This window comes from Aulonocara stuartgranti (genome assembly GCF_965226115.1).
Source record: "Aulonocara stuartgranti genome assembly, chromosome: 17".
NCBI lineage: Eukaryota > Metazoa > Chordata > Actinopteri > Cichliformes > Cichlidae > Aulonocara > Aulonocara stuartgranti.
Window position 1 is genome coordinate 500,605 of NC_138953.1, and position 26,446 is coordinate 527,050.

At 41.6% G+C, this 26,446-nt stretch overlaps 1 protein-coding gene across 2 annotated transcripts; it reads right to left on the bottom strand.

Annotated features, from left to right (window-relative positions):
- Positions 1-950: 950 nt before the first annotated feature.
- LOC309692635 (uncharacterized protein) lies at positions 951-16,737 on the bottom strand. Of its 2 annotated transcripts, none has more exons than XM_082511319.1 (6): positions 16,397-16,737; positions 6,341-6,537; positions 6,194-6,263; positions 6,022-6,112; positions 5,732-5,841; positions 951-2,902 (listed from the first exon to the last, which is right to left on the bottom strand). In XM_082511319.1, the coding sequence occupies exons 1-6, from the start codon at positions 16,536-16,538 to the stop codon at positions 2,565-2,567; spliced, it is 948 nt and encodes a 315-aa protein (XP_082367445.1). In that variant the 5' UTR covers positions 16,539-16,737; the 3' UTR covers positions 951-2,564. The 2 variants fall into 2 exon arrangements, with proteins under 2 accessions (XP_082367445.1, XP_082367444.1); XM_082511318.1 differs by having other exon boundaries at positions 6,341-6,540.
- Between the last annotated feature and the right edge of the window lie 9,709 nt (positions 16,738-26,446).

Below are 26,446 nucleotides of genomic sequence, written 5' to 3' on the forward strand. Positions count from 1 at the left end.
AATATAATTACACGGCAAGCAAGACACGAAGTAGGCAAAGTTCTTCATGTTTCTCGTGCACGGGAGAGAACCGGACAAACGCCGTTCCTTCGCTTGACCCCAGTTGCTCTCGTCCGTTCTCCCGTAACACTGCTCTTTTATTGAGGTTACATGAATATGCATAAGTTCATTAACATATGATGTCTACATACACACAAAGAGTACCTTGCCTTTGTGTGTGTGTGTGTGATTTGTGTGAGGTCAAGATGTGACCCTGTGAAGACTCCCCAAAGCTGGTGCCAGGAGTCTAGCGGGTCCATCTGAACAAAAGGCTCTCATACTCAAAGAGATATACGTGTGTTTGCTATACCATATAACAAGAGAAGATAGGACCTCTCTTATACTCCCAGAGTGCTCTCTAATGCACACAAAGTTTGCAGACTATCAAGGATCAAACCTCTACCAATCTACAACTAATTATAAAACTCTAAGCATATATAAGTAGATATTTCTAAGCATAAATGACAATCAACAATACAAAAACTAACAGTTTCCGTTACGGATCGGGTAGCGACAGTGACAGACCGCATTTGGAGTACACTTCGGATTGGGACAGCCGTCGTCGCGTCGCTGTGACGTAATAGGTCTTTCAATGCGTACTCCGAAGCGTGCGGTCGCTGGATTGGGACACGGCCTCTGTCTCGAGCCTTGCTGTTCTCATATTGTTCCCTGCCACTGAGAGTACACCTTGGATGGTTCTGTAGAGAACAGCTGGTTTATTCTCCTGCCTTCTCTCTCTCTGGCGTATCTCTTCAAGCAGCTGGCCAAGGCTGTGAGTCTTGGCAGTTTTATATGTGTGTGTCGCACCATTGATGAAAACTTCTTTATAAGTGACATGAAGGCGAAAATATCGAATGATCCAGCATCGTTTCATATTCACTGAAACTCCGAAAACAAGCAGAACCAAAGAATGACATTGAATTATTTTTATTTCATTCTAAGCCGAGCCAAGTTTAACGACTCAGCAGACACACAAAACACACAACCTTCCTTACACAAATGTTAATATGCATAATAGGAACATAACAATATGAAACATGTAAGTAGGTTAAGGCAGACATTAGTGCTTTCCAAAACGTGTTGATGAGTAGTTGGTGTCAGAACTGTGACGTCTTGTTTTTTTATTTCTTCACATATAAGGCAAAGTCGTGCTTTGGTCTGACAACAGACAGTAAAGACCATCGCTCAGGGCAGCCTCTATTATTTTAAAGTCATTCGATTCATTTTACTACATCGGCATTAGTCCCACATGGAGCAAATTTAGATGCAAACCACACACACATGCTTAATATAACCATAGCTTCATTTGTGGAAGTACTACTTGCCATTAGCTCATATCAGCAAAAAGACAGAAGAGAAGCTGCCTTCAAACTACTGAGAACCCAAAAGCAGTCTGAGGTGCACAGGAGTCTCGTCACAGTAAGCTCTGACTGTTAAAATGTCATCAGATAAATATTTAAATAAATAACAGCAAGAAGAGGTAAAGTGATGACTCGTGCTGACAGAAATGAAACATAAGGTCAAATGTTTCTATCATACCAGGTGAGGGTCATTGTGGCGTGCATTCACCGCGTACACACAAGGAAGTCACACATGCAATGTTTTCATGTATAAACAACTTTCCACACGTTGGACATATTTTTAGTTCCAAAAGGATCCAGCAGCAGCACTTGGTCATTTCCATTAGCACAGAGGGGATTTAGATCAACATGTTCTTTATGGGGAAGAAATCCTGAAACTATCAGACTCCGCACGAGCGCAGCTAAACCCAGCTGTCAAATCACAACTAGGCCGAAAGCAATCTGAGGGTGGCAGCACAGCCCTGCACTAGAGTCCGGTCGTCCTGCTTCATGGTGAGAACAACAAGCGCACAAGCAGACACGGTGCTTTGTCTCTGCAGGCTGAGCAAACAGCCGGCACAAGCTGCCCCACTGGTAGGTAAACACAACGTGTTTGCATTTAAATATTCAAGTAAGAGCAAAATTAAAATGAATGTCAGGAGTAGATCCGATCAGTGTATAAAAAGCTTAAACAACCTGTTGTCTCTAATTTTCGCTACAGCACAAAGAAGAGAAGCCAAATGTGCGGTGGCTGAGTCTGTACAGGCGACAGGACGCAGACAAAGTTAGACTGCGTAGCATCGCTGACAGACTCTGTTAGGATGCAACAGGATGAATTTAAAAAAACATTTTAGGAACATGGAAACTCCTTAATGGGAATCTTTGAGCCTCGTTGAACCTTTTACCTTGTGTAACTGCAAACTGGCATCATTGACTTCATAGGCCGAACTGACTACAAGCTGAATCTTGAGTGTCTTTGTTGCTAAGATTCTTTAAATTCATGGTGGAGCTGAGGAGAAAACAAGATCAGACCAAAGTGCCATCTCCATCTTCGGGAACATGTTACCAGGCTTTCTTTTCCTAAAGACTCTATCATACGTCTTGATGAATATGCAGACAGGCTTTTGGGAAACATCTGAAGCATTTTTAAAGAATAAATATTTGTAATAATGTCACAGTCCAGGTTCATTCAGGCCTGTTGCGTCGCCTGAGGCCGGACACGAGCTGCTCCGCCCCAATCTCCTCCGTCTCACGTGAGGCTTCTAAAGAGGGCATGAGCTCCGAGTGTTCCCACCCTCCTTCCTCCTCTTCTTCCTCTCTGTCACATTCTTCCACTGTTTCGTCTCCATCATATTCCTCTGGTCTCACTTCCTTCGTCTCTTCACCTTCTGCTTCATGCTTAATGTCTGAATGCTCTTCAGAAACTCTTGCAGTAGGCTCTGCTTTCTCGCTGGACGGCTGCTTGTCTGAAGTATCACTTGCCCCAAGGGACTCAATCAGGTCGTCCAGATTACGCTCGCCACCTGGAACAAAGAAGCTGATTAAAGAACAACATTTCTTCTTGTGCACGTAACGGAGAGCCAGCAATAAGCTTTATGAGTCAGGACTACACATGACATTGCATGTTCCACTCAAAGATATTTTTGTGACCAGTTCAACACCTCGACTTACTCAAGTTTGCCAAACATTTACAGCAAAGTTGTAGCAAATTTACTGAACAGTATTTCTTATTTTGCACCTAATGTGTGTGATAGGAGGAGCGCCTAGAGTTTCAAATCTCTGCCCTCTCTACTCCGCGTGCTTAGAGCCACATGTTTTCATTACTAACATTATTGAAACACAGCAGAACTGAAGTGAACTTGATGACAGGAGGACCAAAATCTGCAGATATCTTGTTTTTACAGCGAGCGGTGGATTTCAGTGTTACATCTCTCCGTGCCTTTTCTCAGCAGTGTGCACACAGAGCAACTTCCTGTGAAAGGTGGTGTCAGTCAAAATGCAGCTATAGCAGGGCTGTATTAGTGCGTTCGATTGTGTGGCTGCTGGTTAAATTCATATGCACAACATTCTCAAACCAAGCTGTCCTCTTTGCATTTGACAAGACAAAGACAAACAATTTTATAAGCCAGAAGTGAATCGAGTGCTGTCACTCCGTTTCACTCTTTAATTTGTAGTAATAATAATGTTACAGCGTCGCGGCACAGAATTCAGTTTCAGGCTAAGAAAGAAAAGGAGACGAGATCAGATTCCTTAAAGAGTATCTGCTGTGATGGCGTTTTGTTGCTCCGACAGTCTAAATGTCCATGCTGCGATGATGCAGGGAATGACAGGTTAGTGCGGCTGCTCCTCTCCGTCAGCTCTGACGCCAACACTGAGCGTAGTATTTCTGCTTCGACACATCACACGTGTCAGCTGATTATCTGCAGAAATGGTTTTTAATAACGAATCCTGTGGTGAGCAGAGTCTCTACCAAAGCTCAGCCACAGGTTTTTAGTTGCTTTGTTTTAAAACAACTAAAAACATCTTTTTAAAATTGCATTTCGTTAACTTTTGTCTGTTTTTGTTTTATACTGTGTCATCTCTGAAGCACTTTGTGATCTTTTATCTATGAAGGTGCTATATGAATAACATTAATGACTTTTATTCAGCCTCCTTTCATGTATCTACACTTGTGTAAACACACTGATTTCAGAGTAAAGGTGCATTTTTACTCTACTCGCTCCCTCATTTGCTCCCCAGGTTGCTCGTGGCAGATTGCTGTTCGTTAACGAAGTAAACGAGTTACCTTTGTTTGTTTCTAAATGTGTGAATGAGAGACTGGCCCCACTCTGTAGCTGAGACACGCCTGCCTCTGGCACAGCATAACTATTCATCGCTGTTGAAAGATGATCGCAGACTGATGTACCAAAGTGGGTTTGAAGATCACATAAACTCAGTTTTGATTTTGTGGAAGTAGAAGCAATGGACAGGATCCAGAGGAACAAATGTCAATTAAAAAGGGAGAGTACGCTCCACCAACACGTGAGACTGTGGAGCCTTCAACTGGAAACTGCTTGGCTGAAATTGGACACCCAGCTGCCATCCACAGAGATGATGCATGTAAAGCGTGAGGTTTGTGGTCAAACAGCAGAGTGCACACTATAAGGGCTTACAGCGAGATCTCCAGGATGTGGCTAAAAATGGTGCAAGAAAAGGCACACAGGCCAAACTGAATCAGACGTGCTTTTTGATTCTCACGGGTGGAGTGGTGGAATATTTGGGTCACACCTTCAGTTTTAGGAAGAGAAACCTGAGGAGAGAGCGACACCAACCAACCCTGCAGCCCACTCTGCTCTGCTGTCAGGTGTGACTGTGGTTGTCAGCTTCAACCACCTGATTTTAAAACACAGCCCACAGTCTACACGCCACACGCAGGATGGATATCGAACAGTGCTGAATGCTGAGTTACTGCAAACCCAACGCTGACCATAAATGCAAAACAGAGAGAAACGAGTCGGCATCCCGGTCCTGACCTGCCTCGCATCAGCCACACACGCCTCTCCTTTCACAGGAGACCTAGAGTTAGACACTGATACACTGCACTGATACACTACACTGTACAGTGTAGTGTATCAGTGTAGTGTACAGTGTAGTGTATCAGTGTACACTACACGATACACTACGGTGCACTGCATCAAGATTTCCTCTCATGGACTGATCTGTGCAGGCGCTGATGTAGAAACATTTCTTTAAGCAATCAGTGATTTATTCAGACTTTTGCACCTGAATTTATTGAGTCTGTGAACAAACTTAGAAGTGCCTCTCACCATGCGTACGAACAAATGTCACCATCACTACAGTAACATCAGCTTTGAGTGATCCTGTATTTCAGCCACAGCCTCTCTTTTAAAAGATGTCCTCGCTGCAGCGTGGACCCTTTTACAAAGCCTGTCTGGGTCACTTTCCCCACTCACTCTTTCTCCTCTGGTGGGTCAGCTCTGCTTATACAGAGACATGTGGGCGTGCCACGTGCAGACAATATGCAGATTCCACAGGCTGGTCGAATTCACTAACATGACACGACAGCAAGAACAAAACAGGCTTTGTTAATGAGGACCATTGTTCTCAACTATCAAACATATCACGCTCCTTCAAACATCGACGATGTGCAGTAACAGTGTAAATCAAACACTGAGAGCGTTCTCCTCATTCGTCAGTAAGAACAATAGAAACTGGGATGTGTTTCTATTTTGCACACAATCTGAAAACAGCAACCACACAGTCTAGAGTCAGGTCTGCAACACCTGACAAATTCACTCTGATCACCACAAAGTGACTGAATTATGCTGCACGGTTAAAAACAAACAACCCACTGGTGGCATGGAGGGGTGGACAGTCCATTCCTCTCTTCTTCATCAGGTACCGAATGGTCTGCAGCTGAGACATGATCTCATTCTTCTGTTCCTGGGCCACCGACTTCACGCTGGAGGAACAAAAGAGAAGAGACGATTCTCACAGGGTCTGTGTTTGTCATAACGGCCGTTTTATTACATGAAACTAAAGTCAGGTGATCAGCTCCACGCCGTCCTGCAGGCGGGTTAGAGTCATGTTTGAGAGCTGTGTGGGGAACACCTGGAGAAACCTGACTGGGAAGGTCACTCACCAGTTGGTCAGCGGGTCCAGCTGGGTGAGGATGGAATTGAGCATCCTCTCTGTCTGTGCAAGCCTTTGTTCCAGCTCGTTCAACTGGTTCTCTGCATGAAAGCAAACACACACGATGGGGAAACCACGACTGAAACCAAATAAAACGTGCAAACACAAATCCTGACACACACCTGCCTCCATGGATTTTTTGGCCCCTTTTGCAAACTTGTCCTTTTGGGCCTTGTCGTCTGTAGACCTGATCTGGAACAAAAACAAACATGACGGCTCAAACTGTAGATGCTATCCGAGACCTGAGGTGCTGCAGTGTACGTAGTTACCTTCAAAAACTTGTATGCTGCAAACACTCCCACTCCAATGGCGTAGAGCGGCATCAGCGTGAACACGTAGCCCTTATTGCTGCTCGATTTGTATTTGTCACTCTTCAGCTCTTGCTCCACCCGTTTCTTCATCTGCTGCAAGTTCTCCGGGGACTGGCCGGCGCCGTTCATATTGATGGGCTGACCTCGCGCTGGGCCTGCTGACACAACATCGTGACGGACGTCAGAAACACGCTAAGAAATCGCATTCATGGCACATGAGCACCGTTCCAAATCGTTTGTCTTAAAGCAGATAGTGAGGTGAGGGTCAGGGGTGTTACCAACAAGCTACGGTAGGGGTTTAAGTCACATGTTTACGTAGTGCTGTATGACAGTAGGAGTTTTATAGTGCAATCATCTGCTGTTAAAGGCCGTTCATGCACCACCCTGCTTTTACAGCCTTTCATAGTTTACTTAGTGATAGTTCATCTCGAAACAGCTACTTTCAGGCTGTTTCCTGACAGGTGACGATGACAGACAAATGTCAGCATCACATTTTATGGACTGGATTGGAACAGGCACCCATGATCACCATAAGAAGTGTGATTACTGTGTGAAGGAGTCCAATGAGACTGTGTGTGCGTGTGTGTGTGTGTAAGATTCAAGCTTCAATAATCATATTTGCTAAAGACCTCCTGCAAACAGAAAAGGTCTCCGAGTCATGATGTCATCTAGGGCTGCTCGATTATGGCAAAAATGATAATCACAATTATTTTCACTGAAATTGAGATCTCGATTATTTGACGATATTTATTTAACCCTTACGACCTACTATAGAACCAAGTCCACCAGAGCTTATATTATATTTTTACATGTTGTAGTGCCATTTGTGGGAGCATTTCAATTTGCTATGCAACTGTTATAGCCCATATTTTAATAATATGTCTGCATTAAGTCCATAGTAACTACATTAATTGCAAAAAAGTGCAATAAACTACAAAAAATTAGAAAATCGTTTTTGGGTTTTTTTACATATATTTCTACTTGGAGAAATTTAAGAGGTTTATCCCTCAAAACTTTAAATACAAAACAGTTGCAAAAAATAGTTTACAACAACAGGAAATTTATTTTGAGTGTCTTCATAGTTTTATTTTGGAGATACAGCAATTTTTATATACTGCAGGAAAAACGAAAAACAATCCTATGATGCAAATTTGCAAAGAAAACAGCAGGTGCATCAAAATAAACTATTTCCAGCAGTGAAGTTTGAGTTCTAAGCATCCCAGCAACTATTCAGAAAAGTCAAACATGACCAGTACAGGCTTTTAAGGCCTACAAGTACAAAACTACAATTTCCGCGAAAATGACGTCACTTCCGGTTTCGGGCAGGAAATGGCGGACATGCGACAGTTCGCGCTGACGTCTGTTTAACTGTGGGAAGTGTTACGAACAGCTGATCAGATCGGCAAAGCGTGTTTCTGGAATATTATGTTTTTGTTCCTGCAAGAGCTTTTTATGCAGTTTTTGCAAAGATTTATGTGGAAGGAAACCGTGACCGAGGACAAGCTGATGGCATCAGATGTAAGTACAACTCCTCCGGTTTCATATGCAAAACAAATTATTGCGCTAGCTTACACGGTTCAGGTTCTACAGGGATTTAAAAATAGTTACACAACACGGAGCGTGCTGCTCTGACCGGCTTTAAAGGGTTAACAATGACTTTAAAAAATAATATAACATAGTGTGCAACACCACTGAAGTTTTTTTACCTCTCTTTTCAACCAACAGCAGTCACTCTCCAAATAACTCCTGCTTAGCTTTCCGAGCTTCCCTCGGGTCCTCTTAATCAGCGGTCTCCAACCTTTTTTGCGCCATGGACGGTTTATGCCCGACAATATTTTCACGGACCGGCCTTTAAGGTGTCGCGGATAAACGAGGGAGGGGCTAATAATCGGCTCAGTCATTTTTAATGATCGTTGAAAGCCCAGATCGTAATCGTGATTAAAATTCGATTAATTGAGCAGCCCTAATGTCATCACCAGCCGACCCGTCACACGTCGTGCAGCATCCTCACACTCTGCTTCCACAGGTCCTTTCTTGGCACCCTCTCATATGTTTTCTCTACACAGTACACAACAAGTGCACAAACATACACATAAGGAACACGTAGACGACGATGTGTAGACGATCAGTGTCAAACACTGTGTGCGGCAGTACTCTGCAACTAGACACCGGTGCTGGGAATCTTGACACTCCATTTGGCCACAGATTTGAACTGACCTCAGTCCTAATGCCACTTAATGGGGGCAACACATATAATCATCATCATCATCGTTTAAGCCACATCTAATGTGCTGCTACATCACCACATCCGTCACCTCTTCCTCTAGCATGTGGAAGGCTTTTCAGAGCAGGTTGCTCCGTTTGCACAAAGCTGTATGAAACCCGGGAGGACGTCATTTCACACGGGAAGCTTTGCCCTGCAGGGCCTTTCAAAGGTTTACTGCTGTTTTTGACAGTTTCTGGGAGGCTGAGAACTTACACTGCACTGTTGGAAACAGTTTTGATGCTGTTTTGTTGCAAATTGTGCACAATAATGTTTATTTTCATTTTTCTTGCAGTTTATCAAAATGAGTGCATCTCAAAAATGAAACTATGAAGATGCTCAGAATAAATTTTCTATGCTTTGAAACTATTTTATGCAGCTTGTTTTGTATTTACAGATCTGGGAGATCAAACTCTGAAATTTCTAGAAATATGTGTAAACAAACAAAAACTATTTTTGGAGTTTATTGTTTTTGCAATTTCCTGTAGACTAATTACACATCATTACAATTTGGGATATACTGCTTGTATTGATGTATAGCAACTTGAAAAGTCCAAAATGGCACTACAGCATGTAAAAATGTAAAAATGCAAAGCTCTGGTGGACTTGAATAGAATAGAATAGAATAGAATAGAATAGAATAATCCTTTAATTGTCCCACAAGGGGAAATTTGGATGTAACAGCAGCAATAAAGACAAATACAAACAAACAGTACACAGGACACAGAACAGAAACATACACAATTTTTACATATTTACATCAAGGACAATGGTTACTATAAACAGTGAGTACTGTACAGTTATTAAATTAAATAAAATTAACTACAGATAAGAGGCAAAGCAGGTTGTAGTGCGAATCGGTTAATAAAATAAAATAGTGCAGTTACAGATGTAAACATCTATGTTTGTTAGGAGCAGTTCTGATTGTGCAGTCTGACAGCTGCAGGGAGGAAGGACCTGTGGAAACGCTCCTTCATGCATCGAGGATGCAGCAGTCTGTCACTCTCTCTGCAGCAACATCTGCATGCATGGGAGGGGGAGACTCTGTCCATCAGAGATGTTATTTTGGCCAGAGTCCTTCTGTCTCCACCACCTGCACTGGGTCCAGGGTGCATCCCAGAACAGAGCTGGCCTTCCTCATGAGTTTATCCAGCCTCTTCCTCTCAGCTGCAGATAAACCGCTGCTCCAACATACAACACTAAAAAATGACAGATGCCACCACAGAGTCATAGAAGGTCTTTAAAAGCGCTCCCTGGACTCCAAATGACCTCAGCAGGTAGAGTCTGCTCTGACCCTTCCTGTACAGAGCATCAGTGTTGTGGCTCCAGTTTATTATTCAGGTGAACACCCAGGTACCTATAAGAGTCCACTATCTCAATGTCCACTCCCTGGATGTTCACTGGTGTCAGTGTGGTGGGTCTGCGTCTCCGGAAGTCCACCACCAACTCCTTGGTTTTCCCGGCGTTGATCAGCAGGTGGTTCTGCTGACACCAGTCCACAAAGTCCAGAGTCCAGTGTCTGTACTCTGAGTCGTCCTCACCTGTGATGAGGCGACTATGGCAGAGTCGTCAGAGAACTTCTGTAGGTGGCAGCGTGGGGAGTTGATGGAGACGTCTGCGGTGTAGAGGGTGAAGAGGAACGGTGCCAGCACAGTGTGGGGCCCCCGTACTGCAGACCAGCCTGTCAGAGACACAGCCCTGTGTCCTCACATACTGTGGACGTTCTGTGAGGTAGTCCAGCATCCACTGGGACATGTCCACTCGTCCACAAGGGTTAAAGGGTTAACCAATGAACCCTACGACACCACACACACCCAGTCCACACAGACAGCCTGATGGTGGAGTTGATCTCAGGACCTTCATGCTGTGAGGCAACAGTGCTAACCACCACAGACAGATGAAGGCTGGGGGTTTGAGCACAGTGGAGAAGCAGGCAGGTTTGTGGCTGTGCAGAGCAGCCACAAACCTGCCTGCTGACCCTGAGCACAGGAGTGTGGAGAACTCACCATCCAGGCAAATAAAGAGTGGGCAGAGCAGCCAAAGGTTTGAGGGCTGTGAGCAGGTGAAGCTGCAGACTGAGGCGGAGCGCTGGATGAGAGACTGCAGGTTCTGGTCAGACGTGGCTGAGATGATGAACTCTACTTTTACAATCATTATTTCAAACGTGTTTCTTACATTTTTGTAGCTAGCTGTGAAGTCAGTATTAAAATGTAGGCAGTGCTCTGGTTTTTATCTTTAATCCCACACACTAGAGCTGCTCGATATAACGATATATATCGGATGATGATATAAAAACATCTATTGTTTCATTTTACGCTATCGTTTGTTTCGTGGTGTCGTAAAATAAACTGTTTGCAGTAGAGCTGGGCGATATAAGATTTTTTCATATCACGATATGTTTTTTTCATTTCAGGCGATAACGATATCTATCACGATATCAGCCAAATAACTATATTTGTAAGATTTAAATGTGCCGTTGCTCACAAGTAAAATGTGAAATAATCAGCAGCTTGTTTTTATTTAAATATTTATTTCCCATAATAAGTTCAACAGGGTAGATGTACTTAAGGAACATGAGACTTTTTCAGATAAATAAAGGCAAATATTGCAAACTACACAAAAGGCAGCCGCTAAAGTGTTTAAGTTTCAAAATAGAACAAACGAAACAGACTAAACTGTCAATTCCACTTAGAAACAAAATATTAATTCTAAAAATAAATCTTAGTTTGTTTTACAGAAGAACAGACAAAACTAACTTTTGTCAATATCAAATAAACTGAGAACTAAAAGGAAATTCTCAATCTCTCCTTGTTGTATAGCTGAGCTTTTCAAACAGTTGTAACAGTTACTTTAGTCTGACAAAAGCCGAATGATGAATTAGCGCTTCCAGTCAGAGACTGAGGCTACGTCCACACGTACACGGGTATTTTTGAAAACGGAGATTTTCCGTTTTCGTTTTAAAAAATAATCCCGTCCACACATAAAGGAAGAAATGAAGGAAAACGCTGCTATGAACATGCCAAAGCAGCAGGTGGTGCTAGATTCCTAACCGTGCAGAAATGTTGGCCAATCAGAAGTCTAGAAGCCTCGGTGGGAAAAGTAAACAAAGCTGGGGCATAGAAGCAGAACCGAGTCGTATGTGTGGAGGGACAGTAACTGTGTGTATATGTAAGCATTTAAACACTGCAGAGAGTAGAATTAACAGTATTGTAGAAATTCATTTCACCGAAACAATAACGTGGCGCACAGTGTGACGTCAAAAAATGCGCACACCTTTGACGCTGCGTTTTCTCCATTTTTCTAGTCCACGCGTAAATGCAAAAACTGAGTTTTCAAAAATCTTCGTTTTCAGTGACCAAAGACGCCGTTTACGTGTGGACGAAAGGTGCAAACGCATAGAAAAATCTGCGTTTTCAAAAATACCCGTGGACGTGTGGACGTAGCGCATGCACCAGTTTATTGTATTTCCAGACTTGCTTTCGGCACAATTTACAGTGAACGCTACTCTGTTTTTTGTCAGACTTGAAATTAGGGCTGCTCAATTAATCGAATTTTAATCACGATTACGATCTGGGCTTTCAACGATCATTAGAAATGACTGAGCCGATTATTAGCCCCTCCCTCATTTATCCGCGACACCTTAAAGGCCGGTCCGTGAAAATATTGTCGGGCATAAACCGGTCCGTGGCGCAAAAAAGGGTGGAGACCGCTGATTAAGAGGACCCGAGGGAAGCTTGGAAAGCTAAGCAGGAGTTATTTGGAGAGGAGAGTGACTGCTGTTGGTTGAAAAGAGAGGTAAAAAAACTTCAGTGGTGTTGCACACTATTTTATATTATTATAGTCATTGTTAACCCTTTAAAGCCGGTCAGAGCAGCACGCTCTGTTTTGTGTAACTATTTTTAAATCCCTGTAGAACCTGAACCGTTTAAGCTAGCGCAATAATTTTTTTTTTTTTGCATATGAAACCGGAGGAGTTGTACTTACATCTGATGCCATCAGCTTGTCCTCGGTCACGGTTTCCTTCCACATAAAGCTTTGCAAAAACTGCATAAAAAGCTCTTGCAGGAACAAAAGCATAATATTCCAGAAACACGCTTTGCCGATCCGATCAGCTGTTCGTAACACTTCCCACAGTGAAACAGACATCAGTGCGCCATTTCCTGCCCGAAACCGGAAGTGACGTCATTTTCGCGGAAATGTAGTTTTTTGTACTTGTAGGCCTTAAAAGCCTATACTGATCATGTTTGACTTTTCTGAATAGTTGCTGGGATGCTTAGAACTCAAACTTCACTGCTGTAAATAGTTTATTTTGATGCACCTGCTGTTTTCTTTGCAAATTTGCATCATAGGATTGTTTTTTCGTTTTTCCTGCAGTATATAAAAATTGCTGTATCTCCAAAATAAAACTATGAAGACACTCAAAATAAATTTCCTGTTGTTGTAAACTATTTTTTGCAACTTTTTTGTATTTAAAGTTTTGAGGGATAAACCTCTTAAATTTCTCCAAGTAGAAATATATGTAAAAAAACAAAAACGATTTTCTAATTTTTTGTAGTTTATTGCACTTTTTTGCAATTAATGTCGTTACTATGGACTTAATGCAGACATATTATTAAAATATGGGCTATAACAGTTGTATAGCAACTTTAAATGCTCCCACAAATGGCACTACAACATGTAAAAAAATAATATAAGCTCTGGTGGACTTGGTTCTATAGTAGGTCTTAAAGGGTTAAATAAATATCGTCAAATAATCGAGATCTCAATTTCAGTGAAAATAATTGTGATTATCATTTTTGACATAATCGAGCAGCCCTACTTGAAATAGCCGAAATACCTCCACACTACGGAGCTTCTGTGGCTCTTCCGTTCGACAATCTCTCCGGCGTTGGAACCATCATCTGTTTTCTCCTCTGTAACCTTCGGTCACGCTCGGTTGATTTTTCTAGTCGGCACACTCATTTCCTCCGTTACCCGGGCGGTACGGTGGCTGGCTGCTTCCCAAACAAATACACATGTGCGGCTTGGCACTTGTGCTGTACGTAACAAGTCACGTGACGCTGCGGCTGTGATTGGTTCGGCTCTGCGCTACGTAATTTGGATTGGCTGTTCTTTTTTTTTTTTTTTTTTAAGAGGACAAGAGCGGTGAGGTCTATCGCGATAGTTTAATTTTTCTATCGAGAAAAAGTTATATCGCGATACATATCGTTATATCGCCCAGCTCTAGTTTACAGCTATATTTTTTCATGGTTTTGATGTCACTGTAGTGGCTGTATTCATTTCTTAAAGTTCTCTCTTTCTCTTATATTTAATATAACCACACTACAGACGGACAAGCGCCTGTTTTTATGAGTTGTCGTTAGCAACAACGACGGTAAAACCATCACGTGTCCGCTTGTTTATGTTCCACATAAACCTTTCACAATAAAGCTCAAGATCCTGTTGAGACTTTTCAAAATAAATGGAATCACGTGAAAGATGCAGATTATTTACGGATGAGAAGTAAAAAAGAGACGCCAAGTGCTAAAAAATAACCCTTAGACTCAAACGTTAGAACAGGCTTCTCCCCGCAGCACGCCGTGTAATAAATACTCACAAAGAAAACGGCGCCATTACAACTTATGTCTAAAAATGCATCGTTTCATGCATCGGTTAGTCCAGCGGTCCCCAACCTGATTCGTCATTCGGCTTTTGTCAGACTAAAGTAACTGTTACAACTGTTTGAAAAGCTCAGCTATACAACAAGGAGAGATTGAGAATTTCCTTTTAGTTCTCAGTTTATTTGATATTGACAAAAGTTAGTTTTGTCTGTTCTTCTGTAAAACAAACTAAGATTTATTTTTAGAATTAATATTTTGTTTCTAAGTGGAATTGACAGTTTAGTCTGTTTCGTTTGTTCTATTTTGAAACTTAAACGCTTTAGCGGCTGCCTTTTGTGTAGTTTGCAATATTTGCCTTTATTTATCTGAAAAAGTCTCATGTTCCTTAAGTACATCTACCCTGTTGAACTTATTATGGGAAATAAATATTTAAAAACAAGCTGCTGATTATTTCACATTTTACTTGTGAGCAACGGCACATTTAAATCTTACAAATATAGTTATTTGGCTGATATCGTGATAGATATCGTTATCGCCTCAAATGAAAAAAACATATCGTGATATGAAAAAATCTTATATCGCCCAGCTCTACTTTTAACTCTTCATCATGGTCGTCTTCTTTAACAAAGACATGCTTTGCATCTGTTAGCTGTTGTGTTACTTGTTATACCCTTTGTTTATTAGGCTTCTGTCATATTTTAACTTTAAAATCTGTAATGACAAGGATTCAATGAAAATGAACAACTGAGCTTCATCAAGAAGACGATGTATGTGCCATTACTGCTGTTGTGGTAGTTCTAGTGTGTAAAGTAGCTGCCTTTTTGGAGGCTTTGACCTGCCAGGGTGTCTTGTTGTTCGGGCTTTATTACCCTTAATTGATAGTGGGTGAACTGGTAATTCTAAATGAATGTGAGTGGGAATGGTTGTATGTGCCTGTGTGTTAGCCCTGCGACGGACTGGCGACCCGTCCAGGCCGTACCCTGCCTCTTTCCGTGTGGTAGCTGGGAGTTGACACTTTATGTTACACGCTATCACTTGTATGTAAGCAAATGTTATCAGTTACGAAGACAGCCCTGCATCAAAGACCTCGCTTTAGTAGCTAGGAGACTGTTGCAGTTGCCCACAGTTTACATGGAAGATGCCAACTTGTCTGCAAACTCTTGCTAACGACCAACGAGCAGATGTAAAATTAGAAAAAGAGCGGCACAAACCAGAAATGGGGAATCTTGGATTTCAAAGTAAAAGCTGAGGCCAACACATTTTAAAAGGTGTAACTTTTACTCTGAAGGTAAATGGTCTCACCGCTGCTAGCCAACTTTGCAGTCGCCATGTTCCCCCTTCACCAACCTGCCAGCGATCAAAGCAATCCTAACTGGGTTTCTGAGACCGCTCCACATGCTTCTTTGCAACCAATGTCACTTTCTCACTGCCACCAAACATTCACCAGCTGGTGGAGGAATGCACATTTTTACCCACTGACTGGTGGGCTCTGGGTCTAGGTGACAGGCCTTCTTCACCTGACCCTCCAGCATGACACGTCCACACAATGCACTGACATCATTAGCAGTTACAGGACTGCAAACCCTGTAACTCTTTTGTCCTCCTCCTACAAATGAGGGCTTCAGCCATTTTCCAGCTGGATTTCTCAGGACACACTTTTTGCCCCATTCTGATGTTTCAAGTGAACGTTAACTAAAGTTCTGCAGTCCTGTAGAAACACATCAATGATGATGAATAACTGCATGAATACGCAGGTGTGCGGCTAATAAAGGCACGTGTATTTTGGGATGGAAGGACATAATTCATTAATGGCCTCCACGGCGTCACGGATGAAGGATGTCACAGACATAAATACACAAACTCACATGTGTGTACAGATCTCCACCAATCTGTCATTTCATTAGGAATAATGTGTGTAAGCTGAACCGACCGAGGGTGGATCTGATCGCACTTAAACATAAATAAGGTAGAAACACACAGAGAATGTGTAATAACTAAGTTTCTCTGGAAAATTTAATATACTCGCTTTTTCCCCTCACGATAACTAGTACAACGTGAACCTCAAAGCAAATGTGGAAATCAAGCCAAATCTCGCGATAACTAGAGCAAAGTGAACCTCAGAGTGCCCAAGAACCAGTTGTATATTGCTACCTTTTCTGCTGTGACGAGCGTCCAGTTTGGCGTCCTTCGCCGCGGTCCCGCTGCCAAAGCCGTACAACCGCGGCAGCACGACAAACATGAAGAGCACGCCCGTGAAAGCCAGAGCGACTTGTTGTGATGTTGACAAAACCATCTTTCCGTAAAGCCGCGGAAGGAAGGAGCAGCGTAGCAGGCAACTAACGCTGCTAAGTGCTAAGAGAGACGCGAAACAGTAACCTCACACAGTCAGGCCAACGAGAAAACTCTCGGTAACTTGCATGAGTCCAAAACTCAGCCCGCTGCTCTGCAAAACAAGCCTCCCGGAAGCGGACGTTTTCTTCTTCTTTTTCCTGGTTTGGGTGGAGGCTGAAGAATGCACCGTAGTGCATTACTGCCCCCTACAGGAAGACAGATGAGCAGCAAACGTGAACAATGGCTCTTGTCTTAATTCAGACATGAAATGAAGCGATATTAACAGCCATGATAGTCACAGAGTAATACTTGGCCGAGGTGTTGTATTTTATTTTTGTAGTAGACTTGTTTTTATCCTGATGTTGCTGTCATTCGCTACATCGATCACTACGGCCGTCTTCTTCTGTTTGTCTACCACCACTATGTCCGGTTGGTTAGCCACCACCATTTTGTCCGTCTGTATCTGGAAGTCCCACAGGATCTTAGCTCGGTCATTCTCCACCACCCTTGGGGGCATCTCCCATTTAGACCTCGGGACTTCCTGGTCATATTCAGCACAGATGTTTCTGTATACTATGCAGGCTTATATACAGTTTATGTTATGGTTATGGCTTCCTTCCGCTTAGCGTACAGGTGCTGGAATTGGGGTGAAACCCTTCATGTATGGTCAGGAGCTTCCTTGTCTTGATGTCAGTGGCTTCTATCTCCTCCTTTGGCCAGCTTATTATCCCAGCAGGGTACCTGATCACGGGCAGGGCGTAGCCTGGATCTTGTTCTCAACATTCAGCTGACTTCTCAGGACTTGCCTGACCCTCTGCAGGTACTTGTAACTGTCCTCTATGTCTGCAATGTTGCCTTCTGGTAGCTCGATCCCCTCAGTTCTGACTACCTTCCCTCTCTTTGTTATTATCCGACTGCACTTCTCCAGTCTGATGACATTCCAATGACGAAAAAGAATCAGCTTAGAAGGAAACATATCTGGGAAATCATTTTGTTTTGTCGAACATAATAAGAACATGCTGACCTTCTGCTGAGTTTTCTTTTTACGGCTCGTTCCACCAAAGGATTGGAAAAAAGCAGTTTGAAAGAAGTTTCTGTTGCTATTGGTCAGTTTTTCCTGGGTCCCATCACTGCTGCAAAATTCTTTACAACAGTGACAAAAGAGACGATACATTTTCCCACAACCTTTTACTTTGTACAGTAAAATACTGTAAAAACATTTGACAGCATCTTATGATACAAATCCTCATAAAGTACTCTTAAACTTACTGAAACTCTTTACACTGAAGCCTCTTCAGGGAGTTTTTAGGACTTCCTGATAATAATGAATCACAGTCGTCCAGCCTGGAAGTAATAAATGCATGAACTAGTTTTTCAGCGTCACTCTGAGACAGGATATTTCTAACTTTAGAGATGTTGCACAAATCACAACTAAGCTGTTACATCACTGAAAGTAGCCTCTGATAAAGCGCACGTCTCACATTCTTGTGGTTTCTGACCTGTAACAACAAAGGATCAGTTGTCTCTACCTTACATTTTTATGTTGTTTTCAACCAGTGAAACACATTTCAGCTATACTCGTGTCTTTGAACACACTCGACTTAAAAACCAGTGTAAGGGCAGATAAACACATCATGATATAATGCATGTTTCTTGTCATGAAGTGTGAGGCAAGTTTATGTTTATGCATGAGATTATTTAAGGCCACTCATTTGTTTGTTTGTTTGTTTGTCAGAATCAGAAAGACTTTATTTATCCTCGAGGGGCAATTAAGATTCAACAGAGAGTTAATCCCATACAGCTTATGACAAAATTTGATCCGAAGTGATTGATGGCCCTAATCACGACCTTTTGACCTCCCGCCCCTCCCCCCCGGAAGCGTGTAATGAGCGTGACGAATCGTATCCGGAGAAGGGGGGGTGGGAAACCCCCCGCGTGACGAATTATATCCTGAGAAAGGGGGGCGAACCCCGGAAGCGCGCCATCTGTTGCTAACCGTGTCGAATTGCACCCTGAAAAAGGAGGGGTGAACCCCCGGAAGCGCGTCATCTGTTGTTGGGGAAAAAAAAAAGTTTTTAGAGGGAGGGGGGAAACCTCCGGAAGCGCGTCATCTGTTGTTGGGAAAAAAAGTTTTTAGAGGGAGGGGGAAACCTCCGGAAGCGCGCCATCTGTTGGAGGGGAATAAAAATCAGAGAGAGGAGTCCGTCACAATTTCTAAGGCACAGACACAAGATGGATTCTTTCCTTCTGCAGCGTTCCTGTGTCCGATGAGATCTGCTCTCCCAAAGAAGAAGGTTTTGAATATGACATATTCAATCTCGATCCGGACCTTATAACCCTACCGGAAATACTCCGGAAGTGTCTAGTCATTTTCAGACCTGTTGCGTCATGTTCCCTAAGCACAGCGGTGATGCAGCAGCTGATTCTGTGATGTATAGAGAGACAGAGCGGATGTAATTTTACTTTCTTAAGCTGCACCGGCGTTTGTAATGGAAATAAAGAGTGACTTCCTGTAGAGATTTCAATAGTAATTTTATTTTCCTATAATACAGACGCTGTAAAAAACCTTTAAGATACACCATAGCTTGTGATGAAAAGAAGAACTTTCTATCCGCTTGTAACCTACAGGCTGCCTATGTGTAAAAAATTGAATACTACTTTTCCTTTTGAGAGTCCTTTTTACAAGAGACTGAAAAAACAAACCATAATCGCCGCGACAGGCGATCTTGTTTCACACACACACACACACACACACACACACCCCGCGGGCCAAGGAGGAGTTTTTTTCTTCAATACTTTAACAATAAGTTTTCTCAATAGATAGAAAATGATGACGCTGAGGAGTCAACATCCGATATTATCATTGCTTGTAACCCGGTTTCGTACATCTCCCCATAAAACAAGTCTTAGCGGGGAAAAAAGCTCATATTCGAATAAGTTTATTAAAGCACCCCCCTCTGTGGGAAAGAGTCAACCATGAGGCGAGTTTTGTCAACAGCAATTGTCCGTTTGGTAAAACAAATACCCGTCTCAAAGTCATATTTTACCGTTGCAGAATGTGGAAAACAGACGGCGTTCGCAAGAAGGCAATCAAAAAAAACAAAAAAAAACAACCCTCTCTAACTATTGGTATTGTCAAGAGAAAGATGCGAAAAACAGATGCTTCGCTAGACTAGGATAAAATGAGAGAAGAAACGGGAGGGGAGTCGATATCTGCTCAGCCCCCTACTGTGACAGTTCTACCAATCGCGAGGAAGAATCCGTGAATATTATGTCAGCATTCCGTTCAAACAACGCCGCCGATCACACACACACACACACACACACACACACACACACACACACACCCCGCGGGTCAAGGAGGAGTGAGACGGCAGAATAGTTTTTTTCTTCATTACTTTTACAATGGGATTTCTCAATAGATAGAAAATGATGACGCTGAGGAGTCAACAGTCGATATTATCGTTGCTTGTAACCCGGTAAATAATTTCGTACATCTCCCCATAAAACAAGTCTTAGTGGAAAAAAGCTCATATTCGAATAAGTTTATTCCCCTCTGTGGGAAAGAGTTTTTTTCTCAGAGTCAAGTTTTGTCAACAGCAATTGTCCATTTGGTAAAACAAATATCCGCCTCTAAGTCGTATTTTACCGTTGCAGAATGTGGAAAACAGACAGCCCTCACAGGAGGCACCATAGTTAAAATATTTAAATTTCAACTAAATTTGTAGTAATGATCGGATTTCCTCACTTATCTACACCACACTCCTTGTCCTTGATTTCTTATCGTTCCTCTGTCCCTTAATAGAAACCACATATATAGAAACTATCCTCCCTTTCAGTTGTCTTTTGCACTTCCATATCGCAAAGCAGTTACTGTAGGTTATTTTCTGCTTATGCATTAATGTAATTAATTAACTTATTTATCCTTAAGTAAGGTAATGACTTGAGTTCTAATGCTTTTTGTCTCTTGAGTTAGCTGTCAATGTGGGATTTTTTTCCCCCTTTTGTCCAGTTAAAGCTGCCTTTCATTCTTCAACACAGCTTAAACTCTAATAGGTAAGCTTTCTTGTAATTTCTTAGTTCTGCAGGCTTCTTGAAAGACATCCGAGACTCTTCTTTGGATGCTGGCTGCCTTTTGTTTTGTTTTCTGTCAAGATGTTCCCACACTGCTTCGATTATCTTGAGGTTCGAACCCTGGAGAGATCAATCCATGACTGATGCGTTGTTTCATCCAGGCATACTTTGACTACATTGGCAGTATGTTTGCGATCATTGTCGCACTGAAAAATGAAGTTGAAGCCAATCAGACACTACATGGTATTACATGGTCGATCAAAATCTGGTGGAACTTTTCTACATTCATAATTTGATTAATTTGGATAAGAGCTCCAACAACACTGGCTGAAATCCAGCCTCAAAGCACGGTAGAGTATCCACGCTGTGTTAAAGACGGCTATAGACATTCACTGTTGTATCTCTCTTCGGACCTCTTCCGTGCATATTTCAAATTTGGATTCATTACTCCATAAGACATATTACAGCTGATTTCTTTTTCCAGTCAATTTCTTGTGTAATTTGGCACACCTCAGCCTTATTTTTCTCTGTTCTCCTTCCTTAAGAATGGCTTATTAACAGCCACCCTTCCAACTCAGATAACTTTTGATGAAATGTTTACAGCACTCGAGTTACTCGCCACGGCCATCCTAAATGCTAAAAACACTAAACTTTAATTCTAAATTACGTAATTAACGTTAACCAGAAAAAACAAGCCAAAGTCGAAATGTTGCTGAGCTGACCTGTGGTATGCTATGTCTTCTAAAGCGCGTATAATGTAAACAGAACTGGTCTTTGCACAGAAGCCTGTGGAGCTTCATAATTAACCTCAGTGTGTGAAGAGGACTCTCCATTTAATAATAGCTGTAATAAAATGTTATGGCCGACGGTGTTAAACGCTGCACTTGGGTCTAGCAGGGAAGATTTCAACTTTTCAATACGAATGAAGGCTGCAAACTGATTAGATTAATGTCTGATGATCTTTTCCGTGCTTCTTCAAGTTTGTAACACCGAACATATTAAAGGATGATGTAAGGCTCACAGGAAGAGTTTAATTAGACACACACATTTACTATTTTTCTTTATACTCTTTCTTTCTTGACATGTTTAATATGATTACTATCAGAGGAGAAAATGAACCTTGTGTAGTCTAAAAACTTTTTTATTTAATCAAACTGTAATGTTGTTGAACTCTGACGGACGTGTCTTTTAATCTTGTCAACAAATCCTTAATCATCTAAATCTGCCATTTATCATCTTGTAAAATGTTCCCTCTGCTTCTGTTGCACATCTCCCCCCGACACTCTCTGCTTCACCTGTCCTGTGCAGGTGGTCCAACCCCTGCCTGCCTCCTTAAACTGGGGTGTTTAAATCTCTTTACCTCTGTTGTGAACTTCACACAAAGTTTGTGGTAACAAAATCAAACTGACGAGGATCTCGTTTGAAAAACACACACACACTCACGAGACAAAATAAAAACAGACTGCTCAAAGCAAAAGCAGAGCCCTCACAGCTGGTAGTACAAACACAGTGACAACATGCGTATTAGATACCCTCAGTGCCAAAAGCATAAATATGAAAAAATGTGATCACCAAGAATATCCTAAAAATGGCATTGAGGTGCGTGTTACAGTAAAGAAAAAAAAAGTAGCCAAATTTTCATCGGAAAATGTTGAATTTTAGTAAAAACAATGCTCTGTAGTTTGATACTGTCGTTACAGACAAAGCAGATGTTTAAAGCCTTTGGACGCACATTTGAAACGCACTCATTCTCCTTATCAGCTGGAAACATTAAAGCCGTAAAATGACTTTTTCAAACGGATAAAAACTATTGAACAGCAGCAATGTTGAGCCTGTTCCAAAATTTGAATGTACATGTGTTGAAGGTGCGGGTCTTGTTGAATTATTAAACATACTTTCTTTAATTTTTCGAGCCACAAAAACAACAACTTTTAATTTTCTTCTGCTTGAGTCTCGGCCTCGGGTAGCTCTACTTATCATTGCTCAGTCAGTTGTCTGTTTGTGCTACTTTTTTTCAAGGAGCAGTGGATTATTGGTAAGGGTGACTTTATGTGTTTAGTTACTTAAGTGGAAGTACTGTGGATAGTTTTACCTTACATACATAGATCTACCAGTACAGCTTCTGAGGTAACTGTTTACAAAATGTTATAATCTATTCAAAGGTTCTTTGCAATTTTACATTGATAAACATTATCCTTAACACATTTGGCCCACATAAAGTACTATGGCCATCACACGGTCATTTAGAATTGTTTAAATAACTCGTGTCTTAAGTCCTTCCATCAAACAGAAAATTAAAAAAAAAAAAAACATGGTTCACTTTTACATCACAAAATGTTAGAAATATAAGCCGTTCATAACAAACTGAAAGGCCGGGAGTTTAAAATGCAAACCGATGGAAGCAGAAGTAGAAGACTATAATGTCACAGAGCACACGGTGTCTATTAATGTGTAGACATGTATAAATAAGAGCTTAATAAAGATGCTTAATTTCTTAAGAAATAAACAGGTGGAGTGATCTTTATCAAAAGTGGATGTTGCATCTGTGGCTAAACCCCTGTACCCAAAAAAACTTTAAAAATCTACTGTGTGTGAGGCTGTGTAAGTAAAGCTTGCCCTTCACACCTGCGTGTAATAAACCATTTGTTGGGGGTTGTGGATTTGTCACCTCAGCATTGTGAAAGTGGGGAAACATGTTTCTGGCTGTGCATAAGATTCCTCCTTACAACTTAGAATCTCAGTTCTAAATGAAATTCAGATGTTTTTTTAAGTATGGCTAATGTATTATTTGACTTCTAAGGCACACACACACACACACACACACACACACACACACACACACACACATCATAAAAACGCAATCATTCATCTTCCAACTGTATCTTTCTGTTCTGGCTTTCGAATCATAGGTTGTTTACTGAGCCGTACTTTGGGAGTCATACTGTTGTGATACTGAGGAGAAAAGGGTAAGGTTTGATAGACTAAACCCTTACACACACACAAAACTTGAATAACCTAAAGAGTGTGTGAGACTGCTAGCTGTGTTGTTCAGCATTAAACTCATCTACAAATGTGTTAGTAAAGAGCGACTTGTACTTCTGTCCCATTAAGCAACGGTTTAACAAATTTCACTGCAAACTATAAAAGGAATCTGGATTTATATAGAACATAGTAGTGATGGATTAAGTGCAGGAAACACTAGTATAAGGTGTCTATGGAACAAATCTCCTTCAGCGTTCAAAATGACCAAAGTGAGGCCTACAGGCGTTTCTCTCAGTTGGTTGTGTTCAGGGAAAAAGCAGCTAAATACACTGAGACTGCTCCACATTGTTAGTGAGTTAACTCTGGATATCTGTAGGTTTTGTCAAACTTGGAGTAAACAAAAGCAGAAAAACAGTAAAAGATGCAGACGGTGAAAGTCTGGTTTATTTCATGAACACAATGAAACATTTTACAGTCCACAGAGCAAAGTAGCATACATGATAAATAGATACACATAACATGAGAAGTAAAACTCGTCGTCTTACCACATGTTATATTCTGTAAACTTAAAATAACCACAGAAATTAGAGTTTAGTGTTTTAAGTCATCTATTAAAAAACATGAGTCAACATTACTGAAGTGACGCTTTAACGATGCTTCATATCATCGTGTTTATGATGATAAAACAGGTTCTCTCATTAGTAGTTGTCAGCGCTGTCACTTGTCATGAAAATGTCCTGAGCCAGGGTTCCTCTTTAATTACCATTGATCATTAATAGGGTCACAAAAGATTTGTCACATTATCCCCATAAACAAAATGCTTTTATAGAAATCATTGTGACACAGATATTTAGATTCTTGATTCACAATGTGCACGAACTCAAAATCTTTAGAGGTTCATATTTATAAAGTATCGCAAATAATACATTTATACCATTGTATGAGCTACACTTCTTGTAAAAACCTGATTGAAAAAAGCTCCTGTCGTGACCTTCCTTCTGTGAGGACACACACACAGAGAGAGAGAGAGAGAGAGAGAGAGAGAGAGAGAGGGGGGAGATCATTAGGATTGGAGGCGTTTTTGGATTTTCACTTATTGTTGGCTTTACAGTCACATAAAATTCATTCCAATTTTTTTGCCTTTGCTTCAATTAAGGTGTTTCTTTAAATCTACAGCAGCTTCCTTTTCAAAAAGTTTACTGACATAGTAAGGAAGTAGCTAGGGAACTCAGTAAGTATGAGCAACAACAGCTTAGGGACTGTTTCTACAATAAAGAGGAATTCATCATCATCCGCAGTTCATCAAAAAAAAAAAAAGTGCCATTAAAAACAATTCAGCAGATCCTCAAAGTATGGATACAATCTGTTTTCAGCTGTAGAGGTACGCTTCACGTACTTATCAACATGCAGTTTAGAGGCTTGCATTAGAGTGCTTTGGTACTTGGGCCTCTTTTATTTAGCACGGTTATACCATTGTGTATTTAGCTATATAAATATGCTCAAGAGTCTATTGTATGTTTGTCATGCAATTAAAAATTCAAAAATATAATTTTTAAATCAGTAACTTTGCAAATTTAGCGCGGACCCTCACCCCTCCCTCCGGCTCCCACGGCCCCGCTGTCACCGTAAGACTCATACTCTTCCCCCACGTATGCTGCTATTTCCCCGCGCCCCAATAATTCTTGTCCTTTTTCTGTTGCAGCCTCCCACAGTCCCGTTTTCGGCGTTCCTGCGCGACTCATCTCCCGGTCCCTTGGTTTCTCGAGTTTCACGCGTTTTCCTTCTACCCTCCCGGGACACCTTCAGTTAAAATAAAGTTTATTTTCTCGTACTCCTGTGTGTGTTGGCTCTGCTTCTGGGTCCAGCTTGTGCGCTGAACTTCGGTTCATGACACTAATAGTTTTAAATAGAGCACCACAAACAACAGGTATTCCTTTAGAAATAAACTTTTCTTGTGTTACTTCTAAAAACTACAGATTCTTAACTCTGCAACAGTTAGACAGAGTTGGTTACAGTTAGACCCCCAACAGTCAGCAAAACAAGTCATAAAACAATAAAAGAGGCTCCCTTTATCAAGAGCATCCCAGCACTGTAGTTCCATTACAAACAGTTTCCTTTATTTTATCTTATCATGTCAGAGGCCAACTGAAACCAAGTCCATCTATATAAAAACACCCCATCAGACACACAGTAGTTTCCTCAGCACTTCACAACTGCCGCAAGGTATAGCGTTTTAACTTTTTATTTTTTCGGATCCCAGACACAGCGGTGTGAGGTAGTTAGCACACAGTTTGGACGTGTAGAAAACATCGTTTGTTTGGAACACATCAGCAGAGAGGTAGAGTTCATAGCTGTTCATAAGAGTTTAATTTAATCAAACCTCATTTTACGGATCTAAGTGGCTCCTCATCACTAGCCAATTCACCATTTTATTTAAATATCTGAATTTTCGGAATGAGGATCCAAGCGGGACACAGAGGCTGCTTTAACGCACCAGAATGCAAATATAAATAAAAGCCTGACTATCCTGAGAGCCTAGCTGCAGCGAGACCTTTCTTTCACACGGATTCCTGGATGTGCGTTGGATCCGACTTTGCTACCCGCACAGAGCGTTTCTGACAGTCGGGCGCTGCTATACAATAGAGAAAAGCAACAATACACCGTGTTTCTCTGCTCCAAGGTAAGGATGTCTGTTATACCCAGCGCATAAATGTCTCTGTGTTAACGCTGATTATTCAAACCCTGTTTGAAAATGTGACACATTTGTTATCCAAAAACATTTCCTCTAAATTTGCAAAGTTACTGATTTAAAAA